The 22,666-nt window shown below is 42.7% G+C and overlaps 1 protein-coding gene across 1 annotated transcript in view; it reads right to left on the bottom strand.

Annotated features, from left to right (window-relative positions):
* The window catches only part of LOC124545643 (neurotrophin 1), a 130,107-nt gene that overhangs the window by 67,404 nt on the left and 40,037 nt on the right, over positions 1-22,666 (bottom strand). Inside the window, exon 4 of the mRNA XM_047124589.1 lies at positions 8,375-8,525. Coding sequence (XP_046980545.1) covers positions 8,375-8,525 — 151 coding nt within the window. The remainder of the gene's footprint in view (positions 1-8,374; positions 8,526-22,666) is intronic.

The raw sequence follows: 22,666 nt of genomic DNA, 5'->3' as shown, positions 1-22,666 counted from the left end.
GGGCCTTTGGCTTCGAAAGTTCATGTCGATGATGTTTCGTTGAATGATTCGCACTGTGACACTTTTTGATGACCCAGCATTGAAATCTGCAGTAATTTGAGGGTTGCACTTCCGTCACGCTGATGATTGTCTTCAGTTGTCGTTGGTCCCGTTCTTGCAGGATCTTTTTCCAGCCACAACGTTGTCGAAGATTTAATGTTTTACCGGATTCCTGATATTCACGGTACTCTCGTGAAACGGTCGTAAGGGAAAATCCCCACTTCATTGCTACCTCGGAGATGCTGTGTCCCATCGCTCAAGCGCCGACTATAATACCACGTTCAAACTTACTTAAATCTTCATAACTTACCACTGCAGCAGCAGTAACCGATCTCATAACTGCGGCAGACACTTTCTATTTTATATAGGCGTTGCCAAGCGCAGCGCCGTATTCTGCCTGTTTGGATATCTCTGTATTTGAATACGCATGCCTATACCAGTTTCTTTGGCGCTTCAGTATATGTCCTATACATGTCAGTTTCCCAACAGAAATATATTACGCTAAACAGTAAAAAACTGATATAGCGTGAAAATAAAGCACTTCCTTGTCTGTATAGCATATTTTCTTTTTCTATGTGCAGAGATTATGACCTCAGTAACTGAGAGACTCTTATGTTACAAGCTATATTTTCCAAAAATTTTTCGTCCTTAGGAGTAGTCCATACTGGGCCAGGACAAGTGTTGCCACCACACGAATAAAGGTCTGCTAATTAGATTCATTGTGATACAGATCCTAAGCAGTCATTCTAATTACTTTTTGTGACCATAATGCCATCGAAACGAAGAATTGGAGAGGGCGGTCGAAATACTAAAAGCCTTTTCCCAAAATTATTTCACTGATATTGTGATTCCTCCTTTAAATCGTTCTACGAACGTCAAAAAGACGGGCATCAAAGTAAGTGTCCACGAGCAACTGAAATCGCTCGACAGAGCAAAGGCCAAAGGATCTGATGAGACACCAAAACTATTCGACACAGAACATGCTTCTTCTACTAGCACCGCATTGCAGGTCGTAGGGGGAGTGAAGCGTTCCTGTTGAGAGGAAACAAGAACAAATGATTCTCGTTTTCTAAAAGGATCGTCGGACAGACGCACAGAACTACAGGCCTACATCACTGACGTCGATCTGTTATAGAATTTTGGAACGTGTTTCCTTCTTCTTTCAGTAAATTTGTCTTCAGACAGATATCAAATGTACGTCCTCCATATATCTATGATCTGAGCACTCTCCCTCATTTCCTTGTAACTTCTTTCTCTCATCACATCTTCTAGCATCCGAAATCTTCTTCTTCGCCTCCCTCTTTTTCCTTCTACTCTTCCCTCCTTGATTATCTGTAGTAGACAATTCCTTCGTAATATATGTCCATCTAAGATGTTTTCCTCTTCTGTAACATCCTTACGAAGTTCCTCTCCTCTCCTACCGTGTACAACCCCTCATTTGTCGTTTGTCGATCCATTTCACTTTTTACGTTCTCCTCCACGGCCACGTTTCATAACTTTCTAAATATTTTTGTTCTTTCTGTCTGACTGTCCACATTTCAGAACAACAAGGCACCACGCTCCACACACTACATTTGATGAACTTCTTCCTAAGTATAAGGGGGGTGCTTATGGCTGTCAGCAAATGTTTCACTCTACCGAAAGCTCTCTTTCCCATGGAGATTCTGCGACAGACTTCCTGTGTACAACTTCAGCTGGAAGCTATCAAGCTTTCCAAATACAGGAATGACTGAACCTGTTCTAATACCATTCCATCTAGTGATATATTAACTGAATCATCTTCTCTTCCGATTCTCATCACTTAAATCTTGCCAATGTTCAGATTTATTGCAAAGTCTTTAGCCACTGTAACAATATTCTCCATCGTTACCTGGAGCTCCTCCTCCATTTCTGCAGCACTGTCTATATCACCACAACTCTGTGGAAGATCGTACATTCTCTACGTGTTTTGCGAAGTTTGTTTTATTAGTTGTGCTGAATATTATTCTTGTAAATATGTTGTCAAGTTACAAATGCTATTTGTTACTTAACAAAGAGAATACGCATGGAATGTTAACATTTTGTAAGTAGACACACTGTCCTAGTCAAGGAAAAATATTGTCAAAGAGTATAATGAATTATAAACGCATTATCGCTGGGCGTGCGAGCGCACCAAAGAAAGTAGCAGTTTGGGGTCGCGAAGAGACGATTGGTGTCGTTGGTTGTGGGTATTCGCCGGTGTGGCTATGCAAAAGTGCGGAGATAAAAATTCTGTTTCCGAAGTGCGGAGCAGTGAAAACTGAAATGGCTGATTTGGCGGATGTTTAATATGCGCAAGCTATGGCATTTATTGGTCACAGTACAAATGCAGCAAGAGTAATTCACATAGCATCAAGAGTACTGTGGGGGCCCTTGTTATTGGCTATGGTATGGCAAGAAGATCAACCTCAGCCCTATTTTACCGCTGAACGAAGCCACTCGACACACCAACGGCATCATAAAGAGAAGTAAGATCTGGACTTTTTATAACTAGAAGTGTAATAGGCTGATCCTCGTAGTTGGAATTTTATTGCTTAAATAACATTGTTTTTGTGTACATTGTAACGTAAATAATTTTTCTAAGTCATTATCCAAGTAATATCCATCCTATCCCTTTGTATGAACCGAGTTAATCAGAAAATGAACTGAAAATGAAGTGAACATTAATTTATTAGATTATCGAAACATAATTTTTCCAACTTTTAGACAATTACGTAATATTGAAATCTTTGGCTGGACTACGAATAATGTCAGAAACAGAATGATGCAAAAGCCAGTATTAATTAATTTGCTAAAAATACAGTAACTTTCATAATAAAAATTAGTACTAAAACTTTACGTAACTTGGACACTGAATTTCACTGTCAAAGCACAGTTTCTAATTTATAGCTTGTGGCATAATTTATAACTTTTGTTACAAAGAAATATTAGAGTAATTGCTAGGTAAATGACAGTTCCTACCAATGAGTAAATTCAAACAATCTTTCTCTTGCTACAATTACGGTTGTTAGTATTACGGTGAGTAACGTAACAAAAAGTTTCTGTCCACAACCAGTATATAATCTTACTTTAACTGATCTTTGAAAATTAATATAATATGATGTATGTGTTTGCTATTTGATTATTATTTGGCTACTGTGACATGTGTGGTGTGAAGTACTTGAAATTGTGCGACAGGTACTTTTCCCATATCATGAAGCCAATAACTATTGCTTACGATTATAAGGTTCAGTTTCAATAAACTATTCTTGTTCCGGTGAGAAACTGGGGACCGCTGGTTATTTTCATTGCTGAAAGCTTTGAAAACCTTTTTCAAATTTTCCACTAACTAGTGTTAATTAAAAACTAATTTACGTAATAAAAATATATAAAGTTAACCGAACTTTGTTTCTAATCGTCATTACTAAAGTACTGAGCAGTAGTGATTCGGTTATAACTTCATCTACTTCTCTCAGTTTTACATTATTCTTCGGAGTAGAGGCCTTTTTCTCGCAGATTAGGTTCAAAAATGGCTCTAAGCACCATGGGACTGAACATCTGACGTCATCAGTCCCCTAGACTTAGAATTACTTAAACCTAACTAACCTAAGGACATCACACATATCCACGCCCAAGGTAGGATTCGAACCTGCGACCGTAGCAGCAGCGCGGTTCCGGACTGAAGCGCCTAGAACCGCTCGGCCACAGCGGCCAGCACAGATTAGGGACTTTAAGTACACAGCTATATAGAGTATCCTAATTAGCCGGAGAGGTGGGTAGGTTATATCATCAGCGTGCTTGATAGTTTTTATTCTTTCTCCTCCCACTAATAGTCTTTTCGGTTTTTCTAAGGCCTTAATGATTAGCTTTCCGGCGAATATGTTGAAACGTTCCAGTGACATACACCAACTCCGTCTTACACAACTTCGAATCCCGACCTCTTCAGTTTCATCTTATTCTCTTCGAACTAACACTTTCTGTCCCATATAGATTTGCTTCATCAGCCTTCTATCCTTCCGGTCTAAATCAGTGTCTTCCATAATCTTCAACAGCTTACACCAGTCAGGTCTGTCATTTCCCTCTTTACTTCCAAAAAGTTCTCTGCCGTCATCTTCAGAGACACAATTTCATGTCCGAACCCTCTTCCTTTTTGTAAATCCTAACTAATCTTCTCCTATATTCTCCTCTATTTTCCTTCATATTTTTCTCAGCACTATTCTGGTCACAGCCTTGGTAACATGTCATACAAAACTTATTGTCCTGTAATCTTTATATTGATTGGCGTTGCATTTCCTTCGTGAGGGAGCAATTATGGTCTTAAGGATATCTTCAATCCAGATACCTGTGTCACACATTCTGTTGATCAGATTTGTTATTTAAGTTATAGCATCATTCACTAGGGCCTTTAGCCCCTCATATGGTATTTGATCACAGTCCACCACTTTCCTTTCCTTAAGATTCTGATTCGCTTTCTCCACCTTCCATTTTTCTTTTGTTGGATCCCAGCAATTTTCATCACATTCTTTTTCATCCTCTAAGACTAACCCTCCATGCTCATCCGTAGAATCATTTAGATATTCTACGTATGCCTTGTGTGCGTTTTACGCTAGCGTGTTATGGCATTACTGGAGACCAAAAATCTCCTCCGTGGGTATCAACATGTTCTGAAAAAAAAAAAAATGGTTCAAATGGCTCTGAGCACTATGGGACTCAACTGCTGAGGTCATTAGTCCCCTAGAACTTAGAACTAGTTAAACCTAACTAACCTAAGGACATCACAAACATCCATGCCCGAGGCAGGATTCGAACCTGCGACCGTAGCGGTCTTGCGGTTCCAGACTGCAGCGCCTTTAACCGCACGGCCACTTCGGCCGGCTGAAAACAACTTACTTTACTTTACATGTGGCAAGGGCCTTATCTACCATACGCCTGCTCTATGAGCCTCTTCCACTTCTGCCTGTCCAATACGCTGTTTATCCAGTTGCTGTTGCTGTTCATCCTAGTTGTGTCCTCCAGAATGTTATCCCGCCATCTGATTCTGGGTCTCCCACTTCCTCTCGTTCCATCTATTGTTCTGCTGAATGCCATTCTAGGTAGTCTATTCTCTGTCATTCTTGCTATATGGCCTGCCCAATTCAACCTTCTCCTCTTGAGCACTTCGACGATGTTATAGTGTTTGTACAGCCCTCTTAATTCTTCATTTTTTCTTATTCTCCATTCCATGCTATTTTCGTCGTATACAGGTCCAAACACTTTCCTTAGTACTTTTCTTTCGAATATTAACAGTTTTTCTTCATCTTTCTTTCTAAATATTAATGTTTCACATCCATATAACATCCCAGGTATAATGGTCAATTGATATAAGTGGATTTTGAAGTTACTGCTAAGTGATCTTTTTCTTAGAATTTTGATGAAACTAAAAAGTGTCTTGTTTGGGGTTGATAAACGGGCATCTATTTCTATATCTGTTCTGTTGTTATTACTAAAAAGACTTCCTAGGTACATGAAGTGGTCAACGGTCTTGAAATTGAATCCATCTACAGTCAGAGGTGCACCTTTTCTAGTTTTCTTACTTGTGGGCAAGGTATTCTGTCTTTTCTTCATTAACATGTAATCCTGTTTTCTCAGCAATTTTGTAATAATTTTGCATCATTCTGATTAATTCTCTTTTGGAACTACTTATTAGTGCTACATCATATGCATAGGCAAGTCTTGTAATGTTCACGTCCTATAGCTGGATCCCTTGCGGACTGGTTTTAGAAAATTCTCTACGACCTTCTCTAGGACAAGGCTAAATAAAATAGGCGAAATGGCATCCCCTTGTCTCAGTCCAGTGTACACCTTAAAATCTTCAGTTTCTCCTACCGGTGTCTTTATGCAACATAAAGTTTCATCTATACACATTTTAATTAATCTGATTGATTTTGATGGTATTTTAAATTCTGAAAACAACGGTCTTCTGAAATCCTGCACGCTGGTTTCGTCCAGGAGACCTAGAAAATAGTTGACACCGGCGCCAAGGTTGATCCCGTGCGTATTGACTTCAGGAATACGTTCTATACAGTTCCGCACTGCTGCCTAATAAACAAAATAAGAGCGTACGGAATATCAAATCAGCTGTGTGATTAGACTGAAGAGTTTCTAGCAAACAGAACATAGTAAGTCATTCTCAGTGGAGAGTAATCTTTAGACGTGAAAGTAGCATCGGGCGTACAGAGTGTTATAGGACCATTATTTTTCAAATTATATTTAAATAACCTTGTACAGAACTTTAGAAATTCAGTAAACCATTTCCGCGAATTATACTGTTGCATATAGAGAAGTTTTAACGCTTCAAAATTGTACCGAAATAGGAGGAAATGCATAGGGCCGTTTCACTAAGAATTGATCTTCGGATCTGGTCTTCTTACAAAGTAATAGGTCACTTTAGGAAATATGCAGCCTCCTAGTATCAAAAGAATTAATGGCAGCAAGGAACTACTCAATAAGCCACTTTAAAACTCGTTAACTCAAATGTTGCCATTAGATGTTTTGACATTTGGAGGCTGCCAAAATTCTAAACTGACAGTTTACTTTGTACCAAGGACATATCTGAAGAAGGGTTGTTTAACTATCCAAATCCGACCAAATTAAAAAATAATTACGATTTCTAAATAGAACTCTGCTATTCAGTGATCGCAGTTCTCCTTAGGACATAAAAAAGTACAATATATCTTTATTATGTCGTTACCAGTTTCGAGACGATCAGCTTCAATCTCAAATGCTGACCATCGTATGTTGCGCTAAACAACAACAGTAATATGCACCCATTCATGTAAGTTGTTGTCTCCGCGAAGTCAGACTCTGCATGATTGTGGTAGAGATTCCGAAGGGTTCCAGGTATGTAACCACGAATGACACAATACCTCAATTATTTTGGAAAAAAAATAATGCCTATTCTGGATTTGTGACGCCGAACAATTTATTTGGTTGCTGTAAATTACAAATATTGCGTTTTTGAACCGATGATGATGAGCATTTCATACCCGAGGAGGATTGTGCCTTCTTTTTGCTTTCCTAATCCAGAGAATGTATCGGCAGTTGCGAATATCAGATACATTCGGCTGTATATTAGAACAACGACAATGTAAATTTGTCTCTCTTGATCCATCATGGACAGTGGACATCCCCTGTTTCAGTAATTGTCAATATCAATGAAATTCTCCAACAGCCATGTAACTAAGGTGTTATTTTATTTTATTTGGACGGCAACAGTTTCGGCATTCCACTATGCCATCTTCGGGCCCCATATGGATCTCTCAAATTAAACGTTATTGCCATACAGTGCCATATGTACCTTGATTTCATGAATTCAAACCGTTTCACAACTGCTTCATTCGGAGAGCTGCAGAGGGGTGGCAGGGGGAGGGGGGGGGGGATGGGTCGAAGAAGGAAGTACCCAAAAAGTTAGCATAGTTTTGAGGTATCTCGGATTGTGCATGAGAAAGGTAAAACGAGCTTTGTCCGCAAATCAAAAACACTCATCTCCCTCATGGAACAAGTAAGAGAGTGATAGCCCTTTTATACAGTTCATTGTGTTAGTCTTCGCACGTGGGAAAAAAATCACGTCTGGAAATTCGGCGCAATAGCATGGGGAGCCGTACGTAGAAGAAAGACAAGCGTTTTCTGAATCAACTGCCACACCTCTACAGAACATCCATAAATTAGTCGACGTTCATCCGTGTCACTCGTGTGACAATGGGGTCAAAGTGGCGAATCTGTCATGTTAATGGCATGTAGACGACTTTGTGTCACGTATTTCCCATTAACAACCAGATACCAGGTCGCACAAGCGTTCATGTCGAGGAGGACATGGTGCTCAGAAAGCTAGACCGCTACTGCTTCGGCTGTACGTATACAAATCATTGACACAAACTTCCGTACGTCGTCGTCCTTGTGTCACAACCTGCTCTCGTACGTTATGTATGTTCCCGTCCAGGAAGAACACACTTATTTGAAATCGAGGGCCTAGTGTTGGAGAATACATACGAAATAGAAATGTCTGTGTTATTAAGAAGTGTGATATCATTTTCGTTTGGAAATGCTTGAAATATAGCCGAAGATGGTTCATATTCACAGCTGCGAGTACATTTCCAGTGTTTCTTGACGACTGTAGTTGCTTCGCATGTCCGAAGGAACATTATATTATACTCCTTAACAATACAGGCAACGCTGTGTCGTATTTACAAAATCTCTTTTGAAAGAAAACCAAGATGATTCCTAAACAAAATAAAAAAATTCTTCCCGTCTTTGGTACGTCTAAAACGGAAGTAATTACTGAAGGATCACGTAGTCTTACTCTGGGTAGTCGTCGGTTTCGAGACACAGGTCGTTGGCCACCAAGTTGCACGACTGCGGCTCCGGGTCGTTGTCGGCCGTCTCCAGGCGGTGCTGCGGCCTAGCGGGCGAAGGCCGAAACGTCGTCGGTATCTGTTGCTGGTGCTGCTCTCCTGTGGCGGGCGTCGGAGGTAGGTCGTGCGGCGCGGGCGGAGGCGGCGGCGGCGTCAGAGGCCGATGCATCTTTGGCGGCGGCGGAGGTGGTGGTTGGAAGTCTGCCATGGAGCACGAAATCATTATAACAGCTGTGTCGGCAAAACGGCATATCTCATTTGCTACCGATATGCACACTGTATGCGTGGCACATGCATAAATGCATTCTAACAGATGACATCCAGACCTACTATAAAAATGTGTGTGTGTGTGTGTGTGTGTGTGTGTGTTCCACATCTCCTCCTAAACCAACGGACCCATTTCAACCAAACTTGGTACACACATCCCTTACTATCAAGCAACAATGGCTGTGGAGATGAAGAACCACCTGCCTGTCACACTTCAGGAGATATGACGTCACACACAATGGGCTGCACGGAAAACTGCCGTTTAAATGTATTACTTCTCTGCTAGCATCTCTACTTGCGACAAATTTTGCAGACAGTATGGACATATGCCGTTAAATGCCCCTACAAAATTATATCATGGTACCACATATAGCTCATGAGATATGACGTTATTAAGACAGTGATGCGCGAGAAGCTGCCGCATTTTGCTCGCCGTTTAAATTTATTACTTCAGTGCTACTGACTCTACTCGCATCTTACTTCTTCGTCAGTATCCACATATGTCGCTGAATGTATCTTCACAAATATATCATTGTATAACACATAGTTCAAGAGATATGACGTGATAAACGCTGAGATGCGTGAACAAATTCCGCTTTATGCGTGAAGTTTTGATGCATTTATTCTTTATTACTGAAACGGTCTTACAGTCGAATCAGCTTAAGGAAATCCCAGATACCTGTCAGCGCATTCGACAGCTTTCAACTGTAAAGAGCACAAGGATGTGGGCCAGAGAAGTCGCTATCTATAGGCCTGTGAAGAGGCGTTGTCATAGAGACGTTTAGAAACTCATGTTGTAGGCAGGCGAAGCAAATGAGCCCAGCGTACAGAAATTGTCTGGGATATTACAATAAAAAAACAGCTGATTTTTGTATTCACTTTTAATAGAAAATTGGCAAAATTTATACTCGGCAATGCTGGGTTTGTCAGCTAGTAATGAATAAAAAACATCATGGGTAAATGGCTAAAACTATTTACGACACAGTGGAATTCGCAGCTAAGAAATTGAATTTCTTGTGATCCATGACGTTCAACCGTGCAACTCAGACACACACAGAGTTAGCCACGTGCTACAGCCATTATTTATTTATTTATTTTGTCATTGTGTAGGCTTTCTCGGAAAAGTCAGCATCTGTGTGCGTGTGAGTGAGTGTGTGTGTGTGTTCTCTACTGATGTATTTTTCCTTTCGGCTGTTAAACACACATTATTAATATTACTATTATTATTGTTATTATAATTATTATTATTATTATTATTATTTAGTACTCTGTGATAGGCACGTTTCGTGTCATTGTGAAGAGTGCACTTTGCATATTCACTCGACACCGACGCCTAGAGCCTAAATGTTACAGTTTATCACGATTTATTTTTTATAGTATTAGTCTATGTTACTCTTGATGGTAATGTCCACGACGTAGGAAGGTTACTTATTTTATTTATATTGACGTTACATTGCGAATGATAAAACACTGGCTGACATATATACACTGAAGGGTAAAAGAATTTGGTACACCTGCCTATCTCATGTAGGTCCTCTGCGAGCACGCAGAAGGGCAGCAACACGACTTGGCATGGATTCGACTAATGTTTGCAGTCGTGCTGGAGGGAATTGACAGTAGGAATCCTGGCAGCGCTGTCCATAAATCCGTAAGAGTACGAGGGTGTGGGAACCTCTTCTGAACAGCACATTGCAAGGTGTCCCAGATATGCTCAATATTGTTCATGTCTGGGAAGCTGGCCCGCGGAAGAGTTTAACCTCAGAAGAGTGTTTCTGGAGCCACTGTGTAGTAATTCTGCACGTGTAGGGTGTCGCAATGTGCTGCTGGAATTCCTCAAGTCCGTCGGAATGCACAATGATCCATGAATGGATATAGGTCATCAGACAGGGTGCTTATGTACGTGTCACCTGTCAGAGTCGTATCTAGACGTACCAGGGGTCCACTACAACTGCACACGCCTCACACCATTACAGAGCCTCCACCAGTTTGAACAATACCCTGCTGTAATGTAGGGCCATGGATTCCTGCGGTTGTCTCCATACCCGTATAGGTCCTTCTGCTCGATACAATTTGAAGCGAGACTCGTCCGTCCAGGCAACATGTTTCCAGTCATCAACACAGAACACCCATAGAACAGCTATAATATCCATATGATGGAGAAACTAAACCAACAAATATGTAAAAGTAAAATGGAATGAACATGCCACATGTACATAAGAACTTGCACAACAACACAGAAGAACGCAACACACAGCCGGCCGCGGTGGTCTCGCGGTTCTAGGCGCGCAGTCCGGAACCGTGCGACTGCTACGGTAGCAGGTTCGAATCCTGCCTCGGGCATGGATGTGTGTAATGTCCTTAGGTTAGTTAGGTCTAAGTAGTTCTAAATTCTAGGGAACTGATGACCACAGCTGTTAAGTCCCATAGTGCTCAGAGCCATTTGAACCATTTTTGAACGCAACACACAGACAATAGTCACTTGCCAGACACAGCAGTGCAACAACGTACACACGAAAGAAAATGGGACGGACTCACCTACAATAACAAAACTGTTCACAAAAGAGGCAACGTTTTAAATAAACAGAAACTTCAAATAGGATACAGGACGGACAACAAATGCAACACGGAAAACGCTCAGACACAGGAAATACCCACAGGTAAATTCAACAGATCAGGCTTATATGAAGTTACATACAACTACCTCGTCACATAGTATAAATAGCGCAACGTGCAGGAACTCTAAAACAATATGTTCAAAACACTTCAGAACTCCACACTCCCACAGCACATTTGATAATCACCTGTCAACTCAACCATAATTCAGCCAAAATAGAAGCAAGAATAATGATGTGTTTCCAATAGCCGCATACCTGTATGAAAATACTTGATTTGCGACTACCGGTTTCGCATCAGTATAGACGCATCTTCAGATTTAGCTATCAAAAAACACGTCAGTGTGTGAGATTTTTGAAATGGTAGAAATACAGAACCATAGTGTTGACGTTCAACGAGAAACAATGACGAGTATTCACAACGGTTATATTTCCATAAAGTTGATGGACAATTACGGATTCCCGGCTTTTGGAAAGTTATCCACGTTATAAGTCAAATCACAGCGATGGATGTTTATAATAATACTGAGTACACCCAAAAGATGCTTGTAAAAGTTTACAAAGCATTACTGCAGAATGAGCCACGCCTAGGAAAAGCGGTGCAAAACTAATAATAATGAATGGAACCTCACTGTGAACAGGGATAAAATCCCTAAAAATTACTTATCACTAATGGATCATAAACATTGAACAGAAGAAAACGTCCACATACAGAAGGCACTAGGAGAAGGAAAAATTCTAAATTAGTACACTTCACAACGCAATGATACACTGTTCAACATATTAAAAGAACTTAACTGAACAAAATTCAAATTTTGTGTCAAACCCACTTGAGAACAAGTGAATGCTAACTGGGACTGGACACACAACAGCAACATTTACATTGTGTTTTGGCAAAGTTGAAAAGCGTTATTTAGAAACGAAGTTGTGTAAAATACGTGTAGCGCTTGTGTGTACTTCTCAACAATTCTTGGGAACGCAGAATTTGCAAAAGCTAAACATAACTAACCACAATTATAGAAGTGAAATGTCTTCACGAGATAAAATTATAATTAAATATAAAGTGATATCTCGTCAATCAGTTTCACATCATTTAGCTGTAGATGACAAGCTGCTAGCACCAGTTAATGTTCAGAGGATATTCCGTAACACTATAAAATAACATTAAGATGACAACAGCAAATAAAATTACTTTTAGTCTTGATATTCATCGATTATCACTTAAATCATGTTTACATTTTACAGTTTTGAATAAAGAAAACCCACTGACGATGGTATAAAGCCACTGAAACATGTTTGGGCCTATATGATAAAAAACAGTGTATTTCAGAACAGGCGGACCTTATATCGAGTAACTGATCCCCTCCTTCAGTCAGGTTGTGCCACAAATTTCTTTTTTCCTCAATTCCATTCATTATTTCCTGTTTGTTATTCGATCTACCGATCTTATCTTCAGCATTCTTCAGTAACACCACATTTGAAAAAAAAATCTATTCTCTTATTGTCTGAACTGTTTATCATCCACGCTTGATTTCCGTACAAGGTTACACTCCAGAAATATCTTCACGAAAGATTTCCTAACACTTAAATGCACTTCTTCCCATTGCGAGTCCATATTTTACATCCTATTTCGGCCATAGTCAGTTATTTTTGCTGTCTATACGGCAAAACTCATCAACTACTTTTAGTGTGTCATTTCCTAATTTAATTCACTCAGCATCACCTGATTTAATTCCACTACATTACATTAATTCTGCTGATTTTCGTCTTACAATATTTTTTCAAGGCACTAACCAATCCGTTCCAATGCTCTTTTAAGTGCTTTGCTGTAGCTGGCAGAATTACAAAGTTATCGGTAAACCGCAATGTTTTTATTTGTTCTTCGTACAATTTGATTCAATTTCGAAATTTCTACTTGGTTTCCTTCACAGCTTGCTCTTTGTACAAACTAAATAACACCGTGGATACGCTACAATCGCCTTTCACTCCCTTCTCAACTACTGCTCCCCTTTAATGTCTTTCGATTCGTATCACCACAGTGTGGCGTCTGTACAAGTTATAAATAACCTTTCGGTCATAGTATTATGTCGCTGCAACTTTCAAAACTCAAAGAGCGTTCTGTGGTCAGCATTTTCAAAAGCTTCCTGTAAATCCAGAAATGTAATGAACGTACGTTTGAATTTCCTTAATCTATCTTCTAAGATTAGTAGTGGAGCCTCGAACATGCCTACATTTCTCAGGAACCTAAACTGATTTTGACTTAGGTCGTCTTCTAACACTTTTTCCATTCTTATGTAGATAATTCGTGTTAGTATTTTGCAGCCATGGCTTATTAAACTGATAGCTCAGTAATATTCACACCTGTCAGAACCTACTTGCTATGGAATTGGAATTATCATATTCTTTTTGAAGTCTGAGGGTATTTCGCCTGTCTCAGATACACTATATGATAAAAAGTATCCAGACACGCCCAAAAAATACACTCCTGGAAATGGAAAAAAGAACACATTGACACCGGTGTGTCAGACCCACCATACTTGCTCCGGACACTGCGAGAGGGCTGTACAAGCAATGATCACACGCACGGCACAGCGGACACACCAGGAACCGCGGTGTTGGCCGTCGAATGGCGCTAGCTGCGCAGCATTTGTGCACCGCCGCCGTCAGTGTCAGCCAGTTTGCCGTGGCATACGGAGCTCCATCGCAGTCTTTAACACTGGTAGCATGCCGCGACAGCGTGGACGTGAACCGTATGTGCAGTTGACGGACTTTGAGCGAGGGCGTATAGTGGGCATGCGGGAGGCCGGGTGGACGTACCGCCAAATTGCTCAACACGTGGGGCGTGAGGTCTCCACAGTACATCGATGTTGTCGCCAGTGGTCGGCGGAAGGTGCACGTGCCCGTCGACCTGGGACCGGACCGCAGCGACGCACGGATGCACGCCAAGACCGTAGGAACCTACGCAGTGCCGTAGGGGACCGCACCGCCACTTCCCAGCAAATTAGGCACACTGTTGCTCCTGGGGTATCGGCGAGGACCATTCGCAACCGTCTCCATGAAGCTGGGCTACAGTCCCGCACACCGTTAGGCCGTCTTCCGCTCACGCCCCAACATCGTGCAGCCCGCCTCCAGTGGTGTCGCGACAGGCGTGAATGGAGGGACGAATGGAGACGTGCCGTCTTCAGCGATGAGAGTCGCTTCTGCCTTGGTGCCAATGATGGTCGTATGCGTGTTTGGCGCCGTGCAGGTGAGCGCCACAATTAGGACTGCATACGACCGAGGCACACAGGGCCGACACCCGGCATCATGGTGTGGGGAGCGATCTCCTACACTGGTCATACACCACTGGTGATCGTCGAGGGGACACTGAATAGTGCACGGTACATCCAAACCGTCATCGAACCCATCGTTCTACCATTCCTAGACCGGCAAGGGAACTTGCTGTTCCAACAGGACAATGCACGTCCGCATGAATCCCGTGCCACCCAACGTGCTCTAGAAGGTGTAAGTCAACTACCCTGGCCAGAAAGATCTCCGGATCTGTCCCCCATTGAGCATGTTTGGGACTGGATGAAGCGTCGTCTCACGCGGTCTGCACGTCCAGCACGAACGCTGGTCCAACTGAGGCGCCAGGTGGAAATGGCATGGCAAGCCGTTCCACAGGACTACATCCAGCATCTCTACGATCGTCTCCATGGGAGAATAGCAGCCTGCATTGCTGCGAAAGGTGGATATACACTGTACTAGTGCCGACATTGTGCATGCTCTGTTGCCTGTGTCTATGCGCCTGTGGTTCTGTCAGTGTGATCATGTGATGTATCTGACCCCAGGAATGTGTCAATAAAGTTTCCCCTTCCTGGGAAAATGAATTCACGGTGTTCTTATTTCAATTTCCAGGAGTGTATTTTTATATTAGGTGTACTGTGCTGCCACCTACTGCCAGGTATTCCATATCAGTGACCTCAGTAGTCATTACACAGCGTGAGAGAGCAGAGAGAGAGCCGTGGTCAGGTGATTGGGTGTCACTTGTGTCATACGTCTGTTTGCGAGATTTCCACGCTCCTAAACATCCCTAGGTCCATTGTTTCCGATGTGATAGTTAAGTGGAAACGTGAAGGGACTTGTACAGCACAAAATCCTACAGGCCGACCTCGTCTATTGACTGACAGAGGCTGCCGACAGCTGAAAAGGGTCGTAATGTGTAATAGGCAGACATTTATCCAGACCATCACACAGTCATTACAGACTGCATCAGACTCCACTGCAAGTACAATGACACTTAGGTGGAAGGTGAGAAAACTTCGATTTCATGGTCGAGCGGCTGCTCATAAGCCACACATCACGCCTGTAAACGCTAAACGACGCCTCGCTTTGTCTAAGGAGCGTAAACATGGAACGGCTGAACAGTGTAAAAACGTTGTGTGGAGTGACGAATCACGGTACACAACGTGGCGATCCGATGGCAGGGTAGGGGTATGGCGGATGTCAGTGAACGTCATCTGCCAGCGTGTGTAGTGCTAACAGTAAAATCCGGAGGCGGTGGTTTCATGGTGTGATCGTGTTTTTCATGGCGGGGACTTGCACACCCTGTTGTTTTGCCGTGCTCTATCACAGTACAGGCCTACAGTACAAGCGCGTTCTTGCTTCCCACTGTTGAAGAGCAATTCGGGGATGGCGACTGCATCTTCCAGCACGATCGAGTACCTTTTCATAATGCTTGGCCTGTGGTGGAGTGGTTACAGGACAATAACATCCCTTTTTGACTGCCCTGCACAAAGTGCTGACCTGAATCCTATAGAACATCTTTGGACTGTTTTGGAAAGCCGACTTCATGCCAGACCTCACTGACCGACATCGATACCTCTCCTCAGTTCTGTACTCCTTGAAGAATGGGCTGCCATTCCCAAAGAAACCTTCCAGCACCTTATGGAACGTTTGCCTGCGAGAGTGGACGCTATCACCAAGGCTAAGGGTGGGCCAACACCACATTGAATTCCAGCATTACTGATGGGGGGTGCTACGAACTTGTAAGTCATTTTCAGCCATATGTTCGGATTCTTTTGATCATATAGTGTATCTTTCACAGTATCTGGAGTAATACCGTCATGATTGGCTCTCCGAGGGATATCAATAATTGTGAGAAAATTGTTTGCACTTAGCTCTTTCAGATTCTGTCAGATTCCTGTTGCAGTATCACACCTCCCGTCTCATATTCACCAGTTTCATCTTCTCTTCCTGTAACATCGTCCTCTAGTTTGTTTCCCTTATATAAATCCCCTGTATGTGATTTCTGCCCTTCAGCCTCCCCTTCTTTCCTTAGTACTGACTGCCATCTGATTTATTGATATTGTTATGTCAGTATAATTTACACTGAGGTGGGATACCACGGCTTAGTGGAGCAACTCGATGTGGGATGGACTCAATAAGTCACTGGAATTCCATAGCATAAATACTGAGCCATTACGCCTCTATAGCCATCTATAACTGTGAAAGTGTTGCAGGTGTAGTATTTTATGCACGAATTGAATGGATCTCTCGATTATGTCCCATAAATGTTCGATCGGATCCGTGTCGGGCGATCTGGGTGGCCAAATTATTTGCTCGAGTTGCCCAGAATATTCCTCAAACCAGTCGCAAACACCTGTGGCCCGGTGACATGGCAAATTGTCGTACATAAAAGTTCCCTCGTTGTTTGCCTGAAAATGGTCTCCAAGTAGCCGAACATAACCATTCTGTCACTGACCGGTTTAGCTGGACCAGAGGACCCAGATCATTCTATGTAAACACATCCCACACCATTATGGAGCCACCACCAGCTTGTACAGTGACTTGTTGACAACTTTTGTACACGGCTTCGTGAGGTCTGAGCCACACTCGAACCCTGCCACCAGCTCTTACCAGCTAATGTCGGGACTCATCTTACCAGGCTACAGTTTTGCAGTCGTCTATGTTCCAACGGAAATGGTGAGCAGCCCAGGAAAGACGCTTCAGGCGACCTCGTGCTGCCATGTCCCACATTGATTTCTATGGTTACTTCACGCAGTTTTGCTTGTCTGTTAGTACTGACAATCCTAAGCAAACGCCACTGCTCTCGGTCTTAAGTGAAGGCCGTCAGCTACCGCGTTGTCCATGGTGAGAGGTAATGCCTGAAATTTTGTATTCTTGGCACGTTTCTAGCATTTGTAGACTTAGAGAAAGCTTTTGACAATGTTGACTGGAATACTCTCTTTCAAATTCTGAAGGTGGCAGGTGTAAAATACAGGGAGCGAAAGGCTATTTACAATTTGTACAGAAACCAGATGGCAGTTATAAGAGTCGAGGGACATGAAAGGGAAGCAGTAGTTGGGAAGGGAGTGAGACAGGGTTGTAGCCTCTCTCTGATGTTTTCAATCTGTATATTGAGCAAGCAGTGAAGGAAACAAAAGAGAAACTCGGAGTAGGTATTAAAATCCATGGAGAAGAAATAAAAACTTTGAGGTTCGCCGATGACATTGTAATTCTGTCAGAGACAGCAAAGGACTTGGAAAAGCAGTTGAATGGAATGGATAGTGTCTTGAAAGGAGGATATAAGATGAACATCAACAAAAGCAAAACGAGGATAATGGAATGTAGTCGAATTAAGTCAGGTGATGCTGAGGGAATTAGATTAGGAAATGAGTAGTAAAGGAGTAGTAAAGGAGTTTTTCTATTTGGGGAGCAAAATAACTGATGATGGTCGAAGTAGAGAGGATATAAAATGTAGACTGGCAATGGCAAGGAAAGCGTTTCTGAACAAGAGAAATTTGCTAACATCGAGTATAGATTTAAGTGTCAGGAAGTCGTTTCTGCAATATTTGTATGGAGTGTAGCCATGTATGGAAGTGAAACGTGGACGACAAATAGTTTGGACAAAAAGAGAATAGAAGCTTTCGAAATGTGGTGCTACAGAAGAATTCTGGAGATTAGATGGGTAGATCACATAACTAATGAGGAAGTATTGAATAGGATTGGGGAGAAGAGAAGTTTGTGGCACAACTTGACAAGAAGAAGGGACCGGTTGGTTGGACATGTTCTGAGGCATCAAGGGATCACCAGTTTAGTATTGGAGGGCAGCGTGGAGAGTGAAAATCGTAGAGGGAGACCAAGGGATGAATACACTAAACAGATTCAGAATGATGTAGGTTGTGGTAGGTACTGGGAGATGAAGAAGCTTGCACAGGATAGAGTAGCATGGAGAGCTGCATCAAACCAGTCTCAGGACTGAAGACCACAACAACAACATGGCACAATCTTGGATCTCGGAATACTGAATTCCCTAACGATTTCCGGAATGGAACGTCCCACGCTCCTAGCTCCAACTACATACCGCATTCAAAGTTATTTAATTCCCGTCGAGAGGCCATAATCACGTCGGAAACATTTTCACGTGAATCACCTAAGTGCAAATGACAGCTCCGACAGTGCACTGCCCTTTTACACCTTGTATACGCGATAATACCGCCATCTGTAGATGTGCATATCGGTATCCATGACTTTTATCACCTCATTGTAAATGCTCTTGCCGCAGAAAGAAGTAACTGATGCGCTTTACTTGTCGATGGGCCCTCGAATAATGAGAAGCAACAGTCCCGTGACTTGCAGAAAAGCGAGGACTACGTCACCACCACCAGCAGACTCCGGCACCGCATGGGCGATCGTGATCGTGGGAGCGGCTAAGGAGAGCGTTCTCAGGTCCGCACCAGCTCGTGGGAGCCTCCAACCGCTAGCTGTTAGCTGCTCAGCGGAACTGTGGCCAGCTGAGAACGGGAAGCCGTAAACCTAGTCTTGCCGGTAGCAGGCGCCCATTACTGCAGCAGCATCACCACCACCTGCTGGGGTTTCCTGCTTTCCAGCGTCCGTTTCAGTGTCAGACCAATGCAACTGACGGACGTAGAGGCAATCTCGCTATTTACATCGTTTTTCCTTCAATAAGCAGGAAAACTGAGTTTCAAAGTAAAATTTGTAGTCAGTCACGGGGAATCAGTTATACCTGTCCAGTATCTCCGGTTTCTGTTCAGAGGCTAAGACTGGATAGCATTTTCCGAAACTGCGGGCCATTTGCAACTGAAAACACATCCAACACGCTAGTGCGACTAGACAGGGTGTTACTGTGAGATTTTCATGTACGATACGGTACGTGAATGAATTTGAAATTGGGGACCCAGTCCAGTCTCGACCGAAGAAGGAGCTATAACCGATAATAAGAAAATTTCAGTTCATTAGGTGAGTAGGATAAATCTCCAAGTAGGCACATTGTTGAAGGTAAAATCTTGTAAGTTGTTAGGCCGCGTCACGTTCCTCTTCACTTTCTTCTACACAATCGTCGTTTCGACACCTCTGTTGGGAACAGCCACTAAATCCTGCAGACGCACATAGACACATTCTTGTAGGTATCCAACGTGACGTTCGCGTCCCCCAAATTTTTGCAGACAGCACATCATCGCGTACGTAACTCCTTCAACAATCCCCGTGTTGTTCGAACAACGTCAGCGAGTGAGGTGAGACAGAGCTTAACATTGGACTTGTATTTGGGAGGACCGTGGTTGATATCCCCGTCCGGCCATTCACATTTAGGTTTCCATGATCTTATATTTCTCAAGGTGAATGGTGGAAGAGTTCTTTGAAATCGCACTAGCTACTGCATTCACCATCATTATCCAGTCCAAGATAATGCTCCATACTTAACGACCACGTCGTCGTCGTGACGTTCAACCATAACGTACCTCCCCTTTTTTTCAGATAAAGCCACTGGCACCGATTATTCTTGACAGAGGTTCCTCTACAGTGTAACAAGTTTGTATCACACTTCTCACACGACCCCAGAAGTTCATGTCTGATCAGGAGAACGAGCCGGCTGCGAAACATGACCCCTTTTGCGTATCCATCTTTCCGACGTAGGTGTTGTGGAGCAAGATGTGCAGAAAGTGCTGAGACTCCGACATCTACATGAAGAAGTACGACATCTTCCAACATCGTGCGACACACTGGACACTGGTGTTGGTATGGCAGAGAGAGAAAATACACGCCCACATTAAGCAGTCATTGGCTATACCCAGCCACAAGTTCACAGCCAATCTACTGCGCCGCAATTAGATATCTAATCAATGGTCTGCACTCGAGGTTTCCTGGATCTTGTCGACCATACGCGACAGATACGTAAAAGGACAACTGTGCCACAGTAGCTCGACCTCATTTCTCTAGAAGCTCTGTCGTTTAAGCCCAGAGTAAGTGCGTTTGTTTCTGAAGTTACGACCAGGGGCGATTCGACAACATTTTTCCCTACAAGCGACTTACATTTGGGCACTTCCCCTTTTCCCTCGTACACTTGAACCTTTGTTAGTTTTCCTTACTAATTAGGTACGTACTGTATACATCAACTTCGGCGTTCTAGGCACCTCCCACACCTTGGCGCCAAAAGCGGCGGTTGGTTTCGCTTGGGACTTAAACCGACCCTGGTTGCGATCCTCTTTCCCTTTGGTTCACGACTGAAACTTCTAGCTAATTTTACGGACAACGAGCATCATTTAGACAAATCAGGTCCACGTATCATACTAATAAGATCATTTTGCGTAGAGTTAGTAAGTTTAAAGGCGGCCGTTTCGTAACGAACGATTTTCATACGTCGCAGAGCTGCACTGCACTCGGCGGTAGTCACTTATTAGTTCACGGAGAGACAGTCGCGAGTCGCCTTTGCCAAAAACAAGGAAGAGCTGGTTTATCTTACAGCTAGGTGATAGTTTTGACTGGAGCTGAGAAATGAGAGCTCTAGGCGGCAGAGTTTGTTTCGGTTCCGTCTTGCTTTTGAAATACAAAGACACTCGTCTCGTCCTCCACCCTGGCCAGCAGACTGCAGTAAGCAGCAACTCAGACATTTGTCTTGCGTTTAATGTACACGCATTCGACCAGCAATCTTCAGTGTAATGGTGAGGTTTCGGCAAGCAACGAAAATTCATTTCAGTTGCATTCATATGGTTGGGAGGCATGATAACATTCACGTCGTTCACGTCAGTAAAATCTTGTCTTTTCAGTTCCTGGATTTCACATACAGTCTACTGGGTCTTTGTTCTCATTTTCAGTTGCTTCAGAATGGTGATCTGAATCTCCATCTTTGCTATACCTCAGTAATTCAAGCGACTTACAAGCAGTTACTCTCACATGCGAGTTAATGGCACATGCGTGCGCACTAGTATTTATTGTTTTATAAGAGAAAGAAACTGCAAAAGGGTGGGAACTTAAGGAGATGGGACCTGGATAAACTGAAAGAACCAGAGGTTGTACAGAGTTTCAGGGAGAGCATAAGGGAACAATTGACAGGAATGGGGGAAAGAAATACAGTAGAAGAAGAATGGGTAGCTTTGAAGGATGAAGTAGTGAAGGCAGCAAAGGATCAAGTAGGTAAAAAGACGAGGGCTAGTAGAAATCCTTGGGTAACAGAAGAAATATTGAATTTAAGTCATGAAAGGAGAAAATATAAAAATGCAGTATATGAAGCAGGCAAAAAGGAATACAAACGTCTCAAAAATGAGATCGACAGGAAATGCAAAATGGCTAAGCAGGGATGGCTAGAGGACAAATGTAAGGATGTAGAGGTCTATCTCACTAGGGGTAAGATAGATACTGCCTACGGGAAAATTAAAGAGACTTTTGGAGATAAGAGAACCACTTGTATGAACATCAAGAGCTCAGATGGAAACCCAGTTCTAAGCAGAGAAGGGAAAGTAGAAAGGTGGAAGGAGTATATAGAGGGTCTATACAACCGCGATGTACTTGAGGACAATATTATGGAAATGGAAGAGGATGTAGATGAAGATGAAATGGGAGATACGATACTGCGTGAAGAGTTTGACAGAGCACTGAAAGACCTGAGTCGAAACAAGGCCCCCGGAGTAGACAACATTTCATTGGAACTACTGACGGCCTTGGGAGAGCCAGTCCTGACAAAACTCTACCACTGGTGAGCAAGATGTATGAGACAGGCGAAATATCCTCAGACTTCAAGAAGAGTATAATAATCCCAATCCCAAAGAAAGCAGGTGTTGACAGATGTGAAAATTACCGAACAATCAGTTTAATAAGCCACAGCTGCAAAATACTAACACGAATTCTTTACAGACGAATGGAAAAACTGGTGGAAGCCGACCTTGGGGAAGATCAGTGGATTCCGTAGAAATACTGGAACACGTGAGGCAATACTGACCTTACGACTTATCTTAGAAGAAAGATTAAGAAAAGGCAAACCTACCTTTCTAGCATTTGTAGACTTATAGAAAGCTTTTGACAATGTTGACTGGAATACTCTCTTTCAAATTCTAAAGGTGGCAGGGGTAAAATACAGGGAGCGAA

Source organism: Schistocerca americana, chromosome 8 (assembly GCF_021461395.2).
Source record: "Schistocerca americana isolate TAMUIC-IGC-003095 chromosome 8, iqSchAmer2.1, whole genome shotgun sequence".
Lineage (NCBI taxonomy): Eukaryota > Metazoa > Arthropoda > Insecta > Orthoptera > Acrididae > Schistocerca > Schistocerca americana.
This window is presented reverse-complemented; position numbering and strand designations above follow the sequence as displayed.